The sequence below is a fragment of the Muscardinus avellanarius genome (assembly GCF_963383645.1).
Source record: "Muscardinus avellanarius genome assembly, chromosome: 7".
Classification (NCBI taxonomy): domain Eukaryota; kingdom Metazoa; phylum Chordata; class Mammalia; order Rodentia; family Gliridae; genus Muscardinus; species Muscardinus avellanarius.
The window spans coordinates 20,291,337-20,306,007 of record NC_137793.1 but is presented as its reverse complement, the minus strand read 5'-3'; the positions used below and the strand labels follow the sequence as shown (position 1 = coordinate 20,306,007).

Genomic DNA, 14,671 nt, shown 5'->3' with positions numbered 1-14,671 from the left:
AAAACTAAGGCAAACACTGTTCAGGGCAGAGTGGCTTTGCTTACTTTTCCTTTCCAGCAAATTTTTAAATTGTGGAAATCTCCCCCTCACCCCGGAGTTAATAATTGTCATTTTCATATTTGCTTAGTTTCTACAAACTTATCACTAATTCAGCCTCACATCCTGTCCGTTATCTAAATCCCCTCTCTTGGGCAAGAGACCAGCGTGCATTCCGTCAGCGTCCACTCCCACGCCGGTGTGGGCTGCGTACTGTCTCGGCGCAGGTGGCAACCAAAACTCCCCTTCATGGGATTCGGGGCATCCTCCTTCCTCATCTTTTCTTTTCTCCCTCTTTCTTACTAACCCCTCATTTTGGTACAACACCTCTTCTAATGGTTTCCTGAGAAAGGAGAAGAGAAAAAAAACTTAAAGTCTTATACTTTTCAAAATATCTTTATTCTAGCCTACACTTAGTGAAAGGCAGTTTTGCTGAATATAGAATCCGAGGTCGGAACCGATTTTCCTTACAACTTTAAAGGCATTTCACCACTGAGGTTTGCAGCATTGCGGGCGAGAGCGGTGTGGAGCTGCTCTGAGTCCTGACCATTTCTGGATGACCTGATTCTTCCCTTTGGGAGCCTCTGGGATGTTGAAATGTTCCCAGGGTTTGAAGTTTCACAGCGATGGACCTAGGTGTGCGCTGACTTTCATCCATTGTATTGAGTACTCAGTGAACCCTTTCAGTCTAAAATCCCTCCTCCTTTACATCCTGAAAAATGTTCTGAGAATTATTTTAGGCACGCTTCTTCCTCTGTTTCCTCTGGTGTGTTTTTTTTTTTTTAATCTCAGATATAGATTTCATGGACCAGCGCTCGGTTGCCTTTCCTCTTATTACCAATCTCATTGTACCTTTTCTTTGCTTGTTACAAGATTTCCTGTTTTATTGCTGTGAAATTGTGTGTGGGGTGTGTGTGTGTGTTTTACTGGGGATCGAACCCAACAACATTCGACCTTGAACCACACCCCCCAGCCCTATTTGATTTTTGTTTTGAAAAAGGATCTCACCAAGTTGCTGAGGCTGGCCACGAACCTGCAATCTTTCGGTCTCAGATTACAAGGGTGCAGCACCACACCTGGCTGGAGTTGTTACTTCTGTGATCATATTTTAACTTCGATGTTTTGTGCTGGTCTGGGAAGGCTCGCGTGTTTAGCAGGTAATGCCCGACGCTTGTTTCAAGACTCTGCAGCTTCTCTTCAGCGTTCCTCCTTCCTGTACACTCCTTGTTCCTCCACGGCCTCCGCCGTGCTGTGTGGTCAGTCTCTCTCTTCCTGTGCAGAACATCTGGAGGCTCAGGAGTCTCCGTGTTCTTCAGCAAGTGGCCCACAAAGCTGACCAGAGTAGAGCTTGCTTGGCTCTGAGCTGCATGGTCCATGATGGGGTTGACCGTTTTATCTTAGAATCCTCAATGTCAGTATTTTTACATTTTTTCTCCTTATATCTCTTTTTGGGTGTGATTTCCCAGACAGGCTGAGGTCTCCTAGTTCTGTGTTCATGGAATCACTGCGTTTTCAGTGTGACACATCATGGCTTTGAGACGGCGTGAGGTCCACGGGTCCAGATACTCTGTTTTGCCCTCTCCAAGAGATAAGCCCCCTTTCTTTTGCCAGGGTGGACAAGGGATCTAATGGCCTGTCTCAGAAACATCTTTCAGCCGGGCGTGGTGGTGCACGCTTGTAATCCCTGCGCTTGGGAGGCTGAGACAGGAGGATCGCATGGGTTCGAAGCCAGCCTTGGCTACTTAGTGAGGATTTCAGCAACTTAGTGAGACCCTGTTTCCAAATAAAATATAAAAAAGGTCTGGGAGTATAGCCCGGAGGTAGAAAGCCTCTGGGTTCTACCCCCCAGTACCACAAAAAAAAGAAAGAAAGAAAGAAACATCTTTCATCTGATCCTCTTTACCTAAGACCCTCCTCGGTGCGCTTTCCAGAGCCAGCTGTGGCCACTTCCCCAGGCTCTTGTGAATGTTCTTTGTAGACATGGGTGCTGCCAGTTTCCTCACCATAGTCCCCCCACCCCGCCCCCGGCCTCCCAAGCAGGCTGTCCTCTGCCCAGCTGCTCTGCAGCTTCCAAATCTTACTGTTGCTCTTTCTGCTCCAAGTCTCCTTGTCCTTGGGTACGTATTCGTTTATTTTACTTTGTTTTTTTCTTTTGCAGAATTAGGGATTGAACCCAGGGGCATTCTACCTCTGAGCTATACCCCCAGCCCTATTTTTATTCTTTATTCTGAAACAGTCTCACTATGTTTCAGAGGGCCTCACTAAGTAGCTGAGGCTGGCAATGAACCTGCGATCCTCTTGTCTCAGCCTCCCAAGTACTGGGATTACAAGCGTGCGCCACCAGGCCTGGCCGGTACATATTTCTTTCAAACAACACCTTATCTGATGTTTTCTTAGATCAGGACTGGGTGAAATCAAACAGGTGGTTCGATTGATATTTTAACTTTAAGGCTCCCCATGACTTTTTTTCAAATAGGAAACCAAATCCTAGAGATGGGGAAGGAGTGTAGAGAAACCCAAAGAACCGAGCTTTACCAAGTCCTCTCCTTTTTGAGAGTATGGGGGAGGGGGGAGTTTTGCCCAAGAACCCTAGCACTGAACTGACTAACTTGGATTAGATAAAGAGAATTAAGATTTAGTCTCACTGAGTTGCAAAGGGCCTCACTAAGTAGTAGCTGAGGCTGCCTGTGAACCACAATCCTCCTGTCTCAGCCTCCCAAATGCTGGGATTACATGCACGCTCCACCAAGCCTGATTCCCAGCCCCTCCCTTTTTTATGAAGCAGTGTCTCTCTAAATTGCTGAGACTCTAAGTAGCTGAAGCTGGCCATGAACCTGTGATCCTCTTGTCCCGGCCTCCTAAGTACTGGGATTATTGTATGTAACATGACACCCAGCTGAGAATTACAGTTTTGGGATGGCTGCATCTGGGTATAAAGTTGATCTCTACCACTTCTTACCAGGGTGAAGTTGAGGCCAGTGCCCTTTTGGGGGCCTCAGTTTCTTTGCCTATAAAAATGGGAACAGCACTATCCTGCAACAGATTGTGTGAGCAGAGAGGAAGGTGATGAGCTTACAGCTCTCCAGGCACACAGTAGGTCCACATCAAATGTTGGTTTCCTTCTTCCCCATGGAGCTAGACATTCTACCAGAGAATTCACAACCAAGTCTCCATCCCAGGGCAGGGCACCACCTGTGTCAGAACCACAGCAACGAGGCCAGGTGGCAGAATTCTCACAAGTCCTGGCAGGCTGTGTGAATTAGGAGACAGGCATGTGACCTCACCGGTCTGTCACCCCTGAGAGATTCCCTTGAACAGCAAACCTGGCTTGTAAAACCTGAAGCATCATGAGGAGGATTTGGTCACACCTCATTTAACTGTTTGGGTCTAGTCGCTTGAAATGACCCCAGTCCTGGTAGTTGAAAAAAAACCTCAGCATACAAAATGGCAGTGGCCTTTGAGACTGGTGTAGCTAGCTCACGGGATGTATCGAAAGTCTTAAGACAAGGCTGAGGTACCACGTCAATTACTTCCTACCTTTGGCCACAGATGTGTGGGCTGAGTTTCCATATCTGAAATGCCCGGGACCAAAAGTGTTTTGGGTTGCGAGTTTTACTTTTAATTTTGGAATATGTGCATGTATATATATATAATGAGATATCTTGGAGATGGGACCCAAGTCTAAACAGGAAATTCATTTATGTTTCCTATACATTTTATACACATGGCCTAGGAGTAATTTTATATAATATATTCAAAAACTATGTGCAGGAAACAGCTTCTTGGCATTTAATTTCTCCCTTGTTCATGTTGGTGCTCAGAAAGTTTCATATTTTGGAGCATTTCAGACTTTGGATTCTGATGAGGAAGGCTCAGCCTATATTATTATTGGTGCAAAGGATCAGCTAAAATCCATCGTCACTGACAATTATCAATGGATTAATAGTAATTGTTACTACTTATTGGGAGCTTAAGAATGTAAAGCATACTATTCCAAGTATCTAAATAACTAATTAAACGCCGGGTGTAGTGGCGCATACTTATAATCCCCGTGCTTGGGAGGCGGAGACAGGAGGATTGCGTAGGTTCAAAGCCAGCTGCGCTGGCCTAAGAGACTCTGTTTCCAAATTTTAAAAAAAGTAAAAAATGGGTCTGGGAGTGTAGCCCAGAAGTAGAAGGGTTTCCAGGGACCCCAGTTACACCAAAAAAAAAAAAAAAAAAAAAAACCTAATTAAGCCCTATAACCTTTCTATGAAGGTGATTTCAAATTGATACTTGGAGCCGGGCATGGTGGCGCACGCTTGTAATCCCCGCGCTTGGGAGGCAGAAACAGGAGGATCGCGCAGGTTCGAAGCCAGCCGCATGCGCTGGCTTAGGAGACCCTGTTTCCAAATAAAAATGTAAAAATAGGTCTGGGAGTGTAGCCTGGAGGTAGAAGGGCTTCCAGGAACCCTAGTACCACCAAAAAAAAAAAAAAACCAAATTGATACATGGAGAAAACTGAGGAACAGAAGTAGTATAATTTGTGCAAGGCTGCACAGTTTATAATTAGCATATTCTTGATTTGTTGGGGTTTATTTTTGTTTTGTTTATTTCGTGTTGCTGGGAATTAAACCAGGCCATTGTACCTCCAAGCTATACCACAGTCTTCTATTTTTATTTTGAAAAAAGGTTTCACTAAGTTGCTGAGGCTGATCTTGAACCTGCAACCCTCCTGCCTCAGCCTCCCAAGTACGGGGATGACAGGTGTGCCACCATATCTGGTACATATCTTGGATTTGAACCCAGTCATCTGGCTCCAGCATCTACACTCTTAAAATATTGTGCAATATGCTTCCTGCTGATATCTGTTGAGCCCTTAACATGTTCTAAGAAAATTGTGCTAGGTGTTTTCTCTAGACCAGTGCTTTCTGACTGGGGCCAACGAGGATACATTTGGAGATGTCTGGAAATATTTTTGTCACAACTCGGGGAGTGCTACTGGCATCGAGTGGGTACCGACGAGGAGCTCTGCCAAACATTCTACAATATGCAGGGCAGTTACTGCAAAGATTTACCAAGCCCAAAGTGTCGGCATTGCCACAGTTGAGAAACCCTGCTGTAGACCTGTCGGGTGAAGGCACTGTTGACATTTCAACATCATAAGGAATCTGAGACGTGAAGTTTATTTCCCAAGCAGACACGGTCAGTGTTGCTGGGGCAGACATTGGAACCCAGGCGCCTCCTGACCCCTGGGCTCCTGGTTGCTGCCCCTGCCCTGCTTCTCATCAGAATGCATTTCACTCTCTTTCCTACCTGACTTTTCATCTTGGAAACCTGAGATCCACAGAAAATCTGGCAATGTCTATTGATATATGCGTTGCCAAGATTTTTTAACATGTTTCTATATTTGTTATACCCATCATACCTTCCACACCAAACTTTTTTTTTTTTTTTGGTGTGTGTGTGTGGTACTGGGGTTCCTGCAAGACCTTCTACCTCCGGGCTACACTCTCAGACCTATTTTATACTTTTTTTTATTTAGAAACAGGGTCTCTTAAGCCAGCGTAGCTGGCTTCAAACCTGCGTGATCCTCCTGTCTCCGCCTCCCAAGCACGGGGGATTACAAGCTTGCGCCACCACGCCCGGCCACACCAATTTTTTTTTAAACCAGGGTGGGTGGTGGGGGGAGGGGATACTAGGAATTGAACCCAGGAGCATTCTACCTCTGAGCTACACCCCCAGTCTTTTTTATTCTAATACAAGGCCTCACTAAGTTGCTAAAGCTGGTCTCAACCCTTGGGATCCTCCTGTCTCAGCCTCCCAACTACTGGGATTATGGACATGTGCCCTTGAGACCAGCGTCCACCCCAGTTCTTTCTCCCATTGGGTGCCTGCTTCATAGAAAATTCCAGCAAATGATTGTTAGAAATGATGGTAAAAATGGAAACCCTTACCATACCCAGCACATTGGTGTGTGACCGACAGCTACTGATCTCTGTTCCGCTGGCTTTGCCCCACACTATTTCTCTCTTTTCCTTCCTTTCTCTCTCCCCACCCCCAGGATCTGTATCAAAATAAGTTGTAGGCAGAATGCTCTATGCATCTTCCAGAAACAAAGCATTCTCTCCATATTCATAATGTCACCGTCACATGCCTCCGAAAAATCTCCAGTTGTCTGTGAACATCTTTTATGGCTTGTTTTCCCGCCTCGAGCAGGGGCTAATTCAAGGTACAAACATCTCATTTGGTTGATATGCCTCTTTAGGTTTTAAAATCTAGGCCAATTACCTTGTAGACTCTTCTATGCTGTGATTTATCTGGCTGGATTCATGATTAGATTCAGATGAAATATTTCTGTGAGAGTTCCTCTTGCGAGGTTCTTGCTGGAATACATCAGAAGCCCTGCCACCGCCTTACTGAAGCCCTGCCACCGCCTTACTGGGATGTGGATTTCACCACTGGTGGGAAGTGGTGGCTGAAATCTCTCCAGTGGAAGGATACATTTTACCCTCTGAAATGAGCAAGTGACTTGTGGGTTAATACTTTGGGGCCCCGTAAGCATCCTGCCCTCCAAAATGGGAAGATCTTTCTTTCTGTTTGTCTTTCTGTCATTGTTGTTGTTGTTTTGGTGGTACTGGGGTTCCTAGAAGCCCTTCTATCTCCGGGCTACACTCCCAGACCTATTTTTATACTTTTTTATTTGGAAACAGGGTCTCTTAAGCCAGTGCGGCTGGCTTCGAACCTGCCCAATCCTCCTGTCTCTGCCTCCCAAGCATGGGTATTACAAACTTGCGCCACCACGCCCGGCTCTTCCTTCTTTCTTTCTTTCTTTCTTTCTTTCTTTCTTTCTTTCTTTCTTTCTTTCTTTCCTTCCTTTTTTTTTTTTTTTTGCAGTACTGGGGATGGAACCCAGGGGCATTCTACCTCCAAGCAACACCTCCAGTCCTATTTTTTATTCTGTATTTTGAAACAGGGTCTCACTGAGTTGCAAAGGGCCTCACTAAGTAGCTGAGGCTGTCCATGAACCACGATCCTCCTGTCTCAGTTTCCCAAATGCAGGGATTACAAGCGTTCACCACCAAGCCTGGCTCCTATCTTTCTATGCACGTCACCTTTTCAAACTGTGTGTGGAACTCTGGGGAGAAAAAAAGCACTTTCCCTCTACCAGAGTTTCACCAGGGACAACAATATCTCCTGTCTAGGATGGTGGTAATGACAATCGTGTGCACTGAACTGCACCTCCCCGGAGCTCCTTTGCTAAAGCTCTGACTCGCAAAGCCATGGTATTTGGAGGTGCGGCCTCTGGAGGATAATTAAGTTTAGATGAGGTCATGAGGGCAGGGCTGTCGAGATGGGATTAGTGACCTTATAAGAAAAGACACCAGGGAGCTGGCTAACTCTCTCTCTCCGCCATAGGACAGCACAAGGAGAAGACTGTGAACCAGGAAGAGAGTCCTCACAAGAAAAGGACCATGCTAGCTCCTTTAACTCAGGCAACCCACCTCTGCAACCGGGAGACAGTAAATATCCACGGCGTAAGCCACACCACCTGCGGCATCATTATGGTTGCCCGCGTTGACTAGGACAGGTTCAGTGCTAAGATCCTCAGGACAGTGTCTACAATATTATGCCACTCAGAAGTAGCTAGTTAGTACAATACAGAGCTTTCCTGCAGTCTGAGAGTCTGAGGGTTTTCCTGAGTTGCCAAGGAAAGAGGCAGGCTGGGAAAGCAAGCAACGCAGCAGAGTTTGCCCATCCCACCGTCCCAGAATGGGAGCTTTGCAAAGGAGGAGTTTCTAACGTCACAACTAAGCACAGCCACCCTGACGCTATGGCCTCAGGTGGGGCGCTAAAGCCGGGCCCCATAGAAAATGTCAGGGGGTTGACAGAAGGGGCTGCCACCGGTCACTGTATCTCGCCAGCGTCAGACCCTGGGTATGTTGTTGATCCTGAAGCAGAGTTTCCTGCTCTGTGAAAAGGGGAGTTTGACTGTGTTTGAAGGGACACCAGAAGAGTGCAGATGAGGTGAAATCACGTGTTCAGACTATAGCAGAGTGTGGCATGTAGGAAATACTCAGTAAGCATAGGAAAGACTTGGATATTAAAACAGGAGTAAAAGATGAACCCCCAACTCGTTGGAATACATCATTATGCTCCTTGGCAGCTATGGCTCTGCCCCTCACTCCGCCGGGAAGGAAGGAAATGGGGGCACTGCCGTGCTTGCCCCTCGCCTGTGGGTACCAGGGCGAGCAAGGAAGGCAGGATTCCTGCACTGCCATCACAACGTCTCTATTCTAGCAGCGGAGCCACCACCAGGATACAGTGTGAGCAGGTGTGTTGTGAATGAGAAGGAACCATTAGCTCTGACCAGGATACAGTGTGAGTGCATGTGCTGTGAATGTGTTCAGAATGAGAAGGAACAATTGGCTTCCAAGGCGAACAGTGGAGCAGGAGTAGTAACCTTTCCTTCTTTTTCTTTCCTTTCCTATATTGAGGATTGAACCCAGGGCCTCCTGAATGCTAGCTAAGAACGCTACTGCTGTGTTACACCCTCAGCTCTTTTTATTTTTATTTTTTATTTTGAGACAGGGTCTTGCGAAGTTGCCCAGGCTTGCTTCAAAATTGCCATCCTCCTGCCTCGGCCTCCTGGTGTAGCTGAGATTACAGGCTGAGCCCAGTGAGAAGGGGGCTTTTTTTTTTTTTTCCCCGGGTCTGGGGATGGAACCCAGGGGCATTTGACCTCTGAGCTACACCCCCTACCCTATATATATATATTTTTTATCCTTTATTTTGAAACTGCATCTCACTGAGTTGCAGAGGGCCTCACTAAATAGCTGAGGCTGTCTGCGAACCGCGATCCTCAGGTCTCAGCCTCCCGAATGTTGGGATTACAAGTGTGCGTCACCACGCCCGACTAGGAGGGGGCTTTTGACAGAGTTGTCGGAACAAACCTCTCAGAGGTGATGACTTGAAGAACGATGCACAGGAAAGCATCCTAGAAAGGGCAACAGCAAGTGCAAAGGCCGTAAGGCAGGAGAGTGCAGGGCAGGCCGGGGGAACAGAATGGGGTGTGCGGACAGCGAGAGAAATAAGAATGTAAGTGTACCCAAAGCTTAATAAATAAAAACTTGACATGAGGCAGGAGTACGCAGCAGTGGCTGATCACACTGAGCCTTGTCTGCCACGGAAAGACTTATGGCAGGCCAGTGAAGGGGGTTTACTTGTTTTTAAATCGTAGTGAAATGCACACCACATCAACGCACCATTTAAGCCATTTTCAGTTCATGGCATTAAGCACGTTCCCAGCGTTGTGAAGGTGTTACCATCCATCACCAAAAAGCCTTCTCCAGAACTCTGTCATCTTCGCAAAATGAAACAGTCCCCATTCAGCAAGACCTCTCCACTCCCCACCTGGCTATGGAAGGGTCTTACATCAGGAGAGCTGGGATCCAGTCAAAGACACTCACACACGGAATGAAATGGAATGGAATGGAATAGCCAGTGAATCATTCTTGGCCAGCACAGGCCGGAGCAGGAGAAGCAGCAGAGAGAGGAAGGTGGTTTGGACGAGGAGTGGAGATGGAGGAGGGTGGGAGGTTAGGAAGCACTGGCAGCCCCTTGCAGCCCCTCCCCGCTGGTCCACTGGACGGTACTCACAGCTGACCTGGGAGCCCAGCTTGTGCTCCCAGACGGCGTGCAGCTGCTGGTACTCCTGCTGGGCGAGCTCCAGACGCTGCTGCTTCACCTGGTAGATCTCCTTCTGGGCGCTCAGAGCCTCCTGGGCCACCACCAGGTAGTCCTTCAGCATGTGCTCCTGCTCCCGCCGCCATTGTACCCGGGGGTCCTCGATCTGCGTGGTTTCTGGAACGTAAACCCTAAGTCAGCACCTCGAAACACATGCCGGGCTGCTGGCCCATGGCATCCACTGCCCGAAAACAGAAGCAGCAGGCACAGTAACTCACACGAAAGGGAGATCAGTGAAACTCCATAAATGACAGAGTCTCCATGTGGATGAGTTACACAAACAGAAGAGAAACCAGGATCCATTTCCAAATTGAATTTCTGCCTGAGACCAGCCAGAAGGAGATCTGAGTTCTGAACTAGACAAAGAGGCTCAAGGGCATTATAGATGCTCAAAGTTGTCTGTTTCAGTGCGGAGGAAAAGAAAGAAAAGATACCTGTTGCAGGGAATATGAAGAATTCAGCACACTAAACCCTGATAAATTTATAAATTAGAACAGCCTTACTATGGGGCTATCTGACCATGAAAATGAGGGGATTTAAATTGTTAATAACCTTGGCCAATCATTTTTCCATAGCAATTTATTATAAAATAATTTTAAAAGTCTAGGCAAAGTTGCATTTGTACAAAACCATAATGATCATAATAAATAGCAAGTGCATATTTAGCATTTACTTCCTGCCAAGCACTCTTCTAAGTGTTTCATCTGTATTTGCTTCTGCGATTCTTATGCTAACCTTAGAAAATAGATTCCATTACTAGCCCCATTACATGAAAGAGAAAAGCGAGATACAGAGAGCTTAAGTAACTTGCTCAAGTCATCCAGGAAAGGACTGCTTGAATACAGAGGCCATTTTTATATAGTACACTCTAAGAGCAGTTAAAAATAATGCCTTTGAAGAAAAATTTTAAAAATGGAAAGGTGTTTATAACATTCAAGTGAACAGAAATAAAGGCCGCAAATCTGAATAAGTAATTTTATATTTATCAAAATAAATATGTAAGTGGGAAGCTGAGACAGAAGGATCACAGGATCCAGGCCAGTCTAGGAACAGAGTGAGACCTTCAACAACCTAGTGAGACCTTGGTTCAAAACAATAAGCAAAAAGGGCACAGGAGTATAACCTGGAGGTAGAGACTCCTCGGTTCAGCCCCCAATACTACATAGATACACACACACACTAAATATATACATTTTCAAAAAGATTAAGAAGAACATTTCTCCTCATTATTTTTATCTTTTAAATTATGTGTATCACAGCCTGGTGTGGTGGCTCACGCTTGCAATCCCAGCTTTTGGGAGGCTGAGACTGGAGGATGTCAGTTTGTGGGGAGCCTCAGCTACTTAGGCCCTCCGCAATTTACTTTTTTTCTTGTGTGTGCGTGGTACTGGGGGTGGAACCCAGAGGCTTTCTACCTCCGGGCTATACTCCCAGACCCATTTTCTATTTTATTTGGAAACAGGGTGTCACTAAGTTGCTGAGAGCCTCACTAAGTAGCTGCGGCTGGCTTCGAACCTGTGCGATCCTCCTGTCTCAGCCTCCCAAGCGTGGGGATTACAAGCGTGCGCCACCACGCCCGGCTGGCCCTCTGCAATTTAATTAGACCCTGTTTCATAATAAAGAAAAAAAAATAGGACAGGGGGTATACCTCGGAGGTCAAATGCCTCTGAGTTTCATCCCCAGACCCCCCCCCACACACAAAATAAACAAATACAATGATAATCTGGAGGAAAAAAGAGACTTAAAAAAAAGAATGTCGCTGGGCGTGGTGACACACGCTTGTAATCCCCACACTTGGGAGACAGGAGGTAGAAGGGTTCCATCCCTAGTACCACAAAAAAAAAGAAAAAAATGCCACCATGCTGAGCACAGTGGCACACACCCATATTCCCAGACACTGGTGAGACTGAGGCAGGAGGATTGCAAGCTCAAAGCCAGCCAGGGCAATATAGCAAGACCCAGCCGCAAAACAAAAATTTAAAAAGGGCTGGGGATATACAGCTCAGTGGCAGAATGCTTGCCTGACATGCAGGAGGCCCTGGGTTCTATACCAACCACTGCAAAACAAACAAAATGCAGCCAAGCAAACATCAAGAGGCAAAATAATGCCAAAGAACCAGTGTCTGTGCCCCTGTCAACTCCTCAGCTCCTCCTGGTGTCAGTGGGGTTGGGGTGATGACAAACCAGAGATCGTACAATCACTTCCATTTGTGGAACAGCCTGTATGTAGGTTTCTGCTTAGCCTAGAGAATCTTACTAATTTTAAATTGGCCATTAGTATGCAAAAATAGGGAGATATAGCCGGACATGGTGGCGCACGCTTGACGCTTGTAATCCCAGCGCTTGGGAGGCTGAGACAGGAGGATCTCACAAGTTCGAAGCCAGCCTCAGCTACATAGTGAGGCTCTCAGCAACTTAGTGAGACCCCGTTTCCAAATGAAGAATAAAATAGGTCCGGGAGTATAGCCCAGAGGTAGAAAAGCCCCTAGGTTCCACTCCCAGTACCACACACACACCCACATGTGCGCGCGCGCGCACACACACACACACACACACACACACGGGAGATATATTCACTAAACTCTTACTTTATGGCTTTTCTGGATCATTTAGTAGATCTAGTCCTGTTGGGACCACAATTAACCACAGACCCCAGCACTCCATCCATCTAATCCTGGTCTGCTGTATTCATTTACACTGTGTGTCTAGCTTTGGGAGACATTTGAGTTTGCGCCTCCTAACTCAGGCCCATTAGCTCTCAACCCTAACAGGTCCAGTGAATGTCTCCAACAAAGGAGAGAAGGACCGAAGAAGCAGAGGGCCAAGTTCTCAGCCCTGCCAACAATCGCTGTTTTCCATGGGGCAGGCTGCTTAACTTCTCTGAGTCTACTTATCTACCCATTAAGGAGAGCTATGCATTACTGCTTGTCAGAAAGCTGTGAGGGCCAGCTATAGTGAACAAAGCAAAACCCAAACTGCTGCCTTGGACCGTTCTTGAGGGGCCTGTGAATGGCCACTCTGTGAGCTTCCTTCTCCCTCCTGAGAAAGAAAAAGGATGTTTGAAGGTGCTGATGGGGACCACAGAATTGCTTCTCACTAGGAAAGCTATGCAGGACTTTGACCAAACAAAGGAACAGTTACAAGACAAGAGAGAGAGGAAGGAAAGAGAAGGGAGTGGGGAGAGAAAGAGAGAAAGAAAGAAAGAGAGCGAGAGCGAGCGAGAGAGAGAGAGAATGAGTATGAGCTAAAACAGAGAGGCTTCTCCCTGGGGTCCCCTGCAGGCACCAGCCCCCTCTCCAGCTAGCACGTGGCATTGGGTCATTTGTTCATTTCTTGTTATTGCTAAATAATATTGACTCATATAAACGTATTGCAATTTACCTTTTAAATCAACCTTTCAGTCTTTTTCCACTTGGGATCGTTATGAATAACGCTGTAATAAACACATATTTACAAGTCTTTGTGTGGGCATATGTTTTCATTTCTTTTGGGCAAAAGTACCTACGGGTGGAGTTGCTGGTTTATGCGGTAAGTATATGTTGATAAGTTTTATCATCAGTGTGCTGGACTTCTAGCTCCTTTACATACTTGCTAATGATTGCAACTGTCTTTTTTCTTTTCAGTTTAGTCATTATAATGGGTATGTAGAGGTACCTCATTATAGTTATTATTATTATTAATTATTACCACAGTTTTGAGGGTTAAACCCAGGGGTGCTTTACCACTGAGCTACACCCTAAGCCCTTTTTAAATTTTTTTCATTGTGAAACAAGGTCCCTCGCTAACCTTGGCTGGTCTCAAACTTGAGCTCCTTCTGCCTCAGCCTTCCAAGTAGCTGGAATTACAAGCCTTACATCACGGCGTGCAGCTTTTATATTGTAGTTTTTTTTTTTTTTTCTTCCTGGTGGTACTGAGGATGGAACCCAGAGGCATTCCACCTCTGAGCTGCACCCCCAGCCCTATTTTTTATTCTTTATTTGGAAACAGGGTCTCATTAAGTTGTAAAGGGCCTCCCTAAGCTGAGGTTGGCTGCAAACCTGTGATCCTCCTGTCTCAGCCTCCCAAATGCTGGGATTCCAAGCAGGCATCTCCAAGCCTGGCTTTTATTTTAGTTTTAATTTGCACTTTATTTGCACTTTTCTGACAACCAGTGATGCAAACTGTATTGTTAGGTGTCTTTGGTCCTGTGTATATCTTCTTTAGGAAGTGTTTGTTCAAATCTTTTGCCCATATATTTTTAATTTGGTTGTTGGGCTTCTTCTTTTTTTATTTTTTGTTTTGTTTTGGTGGTACTTGGGTTACTGGAAGCCCTTCTACCTCCGGGCTACACTCTCAGACCTATTTTTATACTTTTTTATTTGGAAACAGGGTCTTTTAAGCCAGCTCAGCTGGCCTCCAATCTGCGCGATCCTCCTGTCTTCGCCTCCCAAGCGCGGGGATTACAAGCGTGCGCCACCACGCCCGGCTATTGTTGGGCTTCTGAATATCAAGCTATAAGCATTCTTTATATATTCTGAATGTAGTCCTTTGTCAGATATATGTATTGCAAATATTTTCTCCTTATCTGTGTCTTTCCATTTTAGCTTAATAGTCTCTTTTGAAAATCCGAGGTTTTCATCTGATGAGCCACAGCTTAACAATTTCTCTTTAGAGGTTGGTACTTTCGTGAATTGTTTTCCCTCCCAAAAGAAAGTCATTGCCTACCATAAACTCTTGCACATTTTTTACTCTCTTTTTCTCTAGAAAACTGTTTTCTGGTTTTAGCTTTTACATTTAGATCCATAGTTCAATCAGCATTTATTTTCCCAAATAGTATAAGGCGGGGTAGAAAGGGAAGTATGTATTTTTTCTTTTTTCCCGTGGATACCAGTTGTACTAGCAACTGATGAAATACTATCCTTTAGGGGCA

General features: G+C 45.9%; 1 protein-coding gene across 2 annotated transcripts in view; it reads right to left on the bottom strand.

The window, feature by feature from the left end:
• Positions 1–14,671, bottom strand: part of WWC1 (WW and C2 domain containing 1) — a gene marked incomplete at both ends in the record, with an annotated part of 170,971 nt that overhangs the window by 73,244 nt on the left and 83,056 nt on the right. For both annotated transcript variants that reach the window (XM_080698876.1, XM_080698877.1), the window contains one exon: positions 9,676–9,879. In XM_080698876.1, coding sequence (XP_080555002.1) covers positions 9,676–9,879 — 204 coding nt within the window. The remainder of the gene's footprint in view (positions 1–9,675; positions 9,880–14,671) is intronic.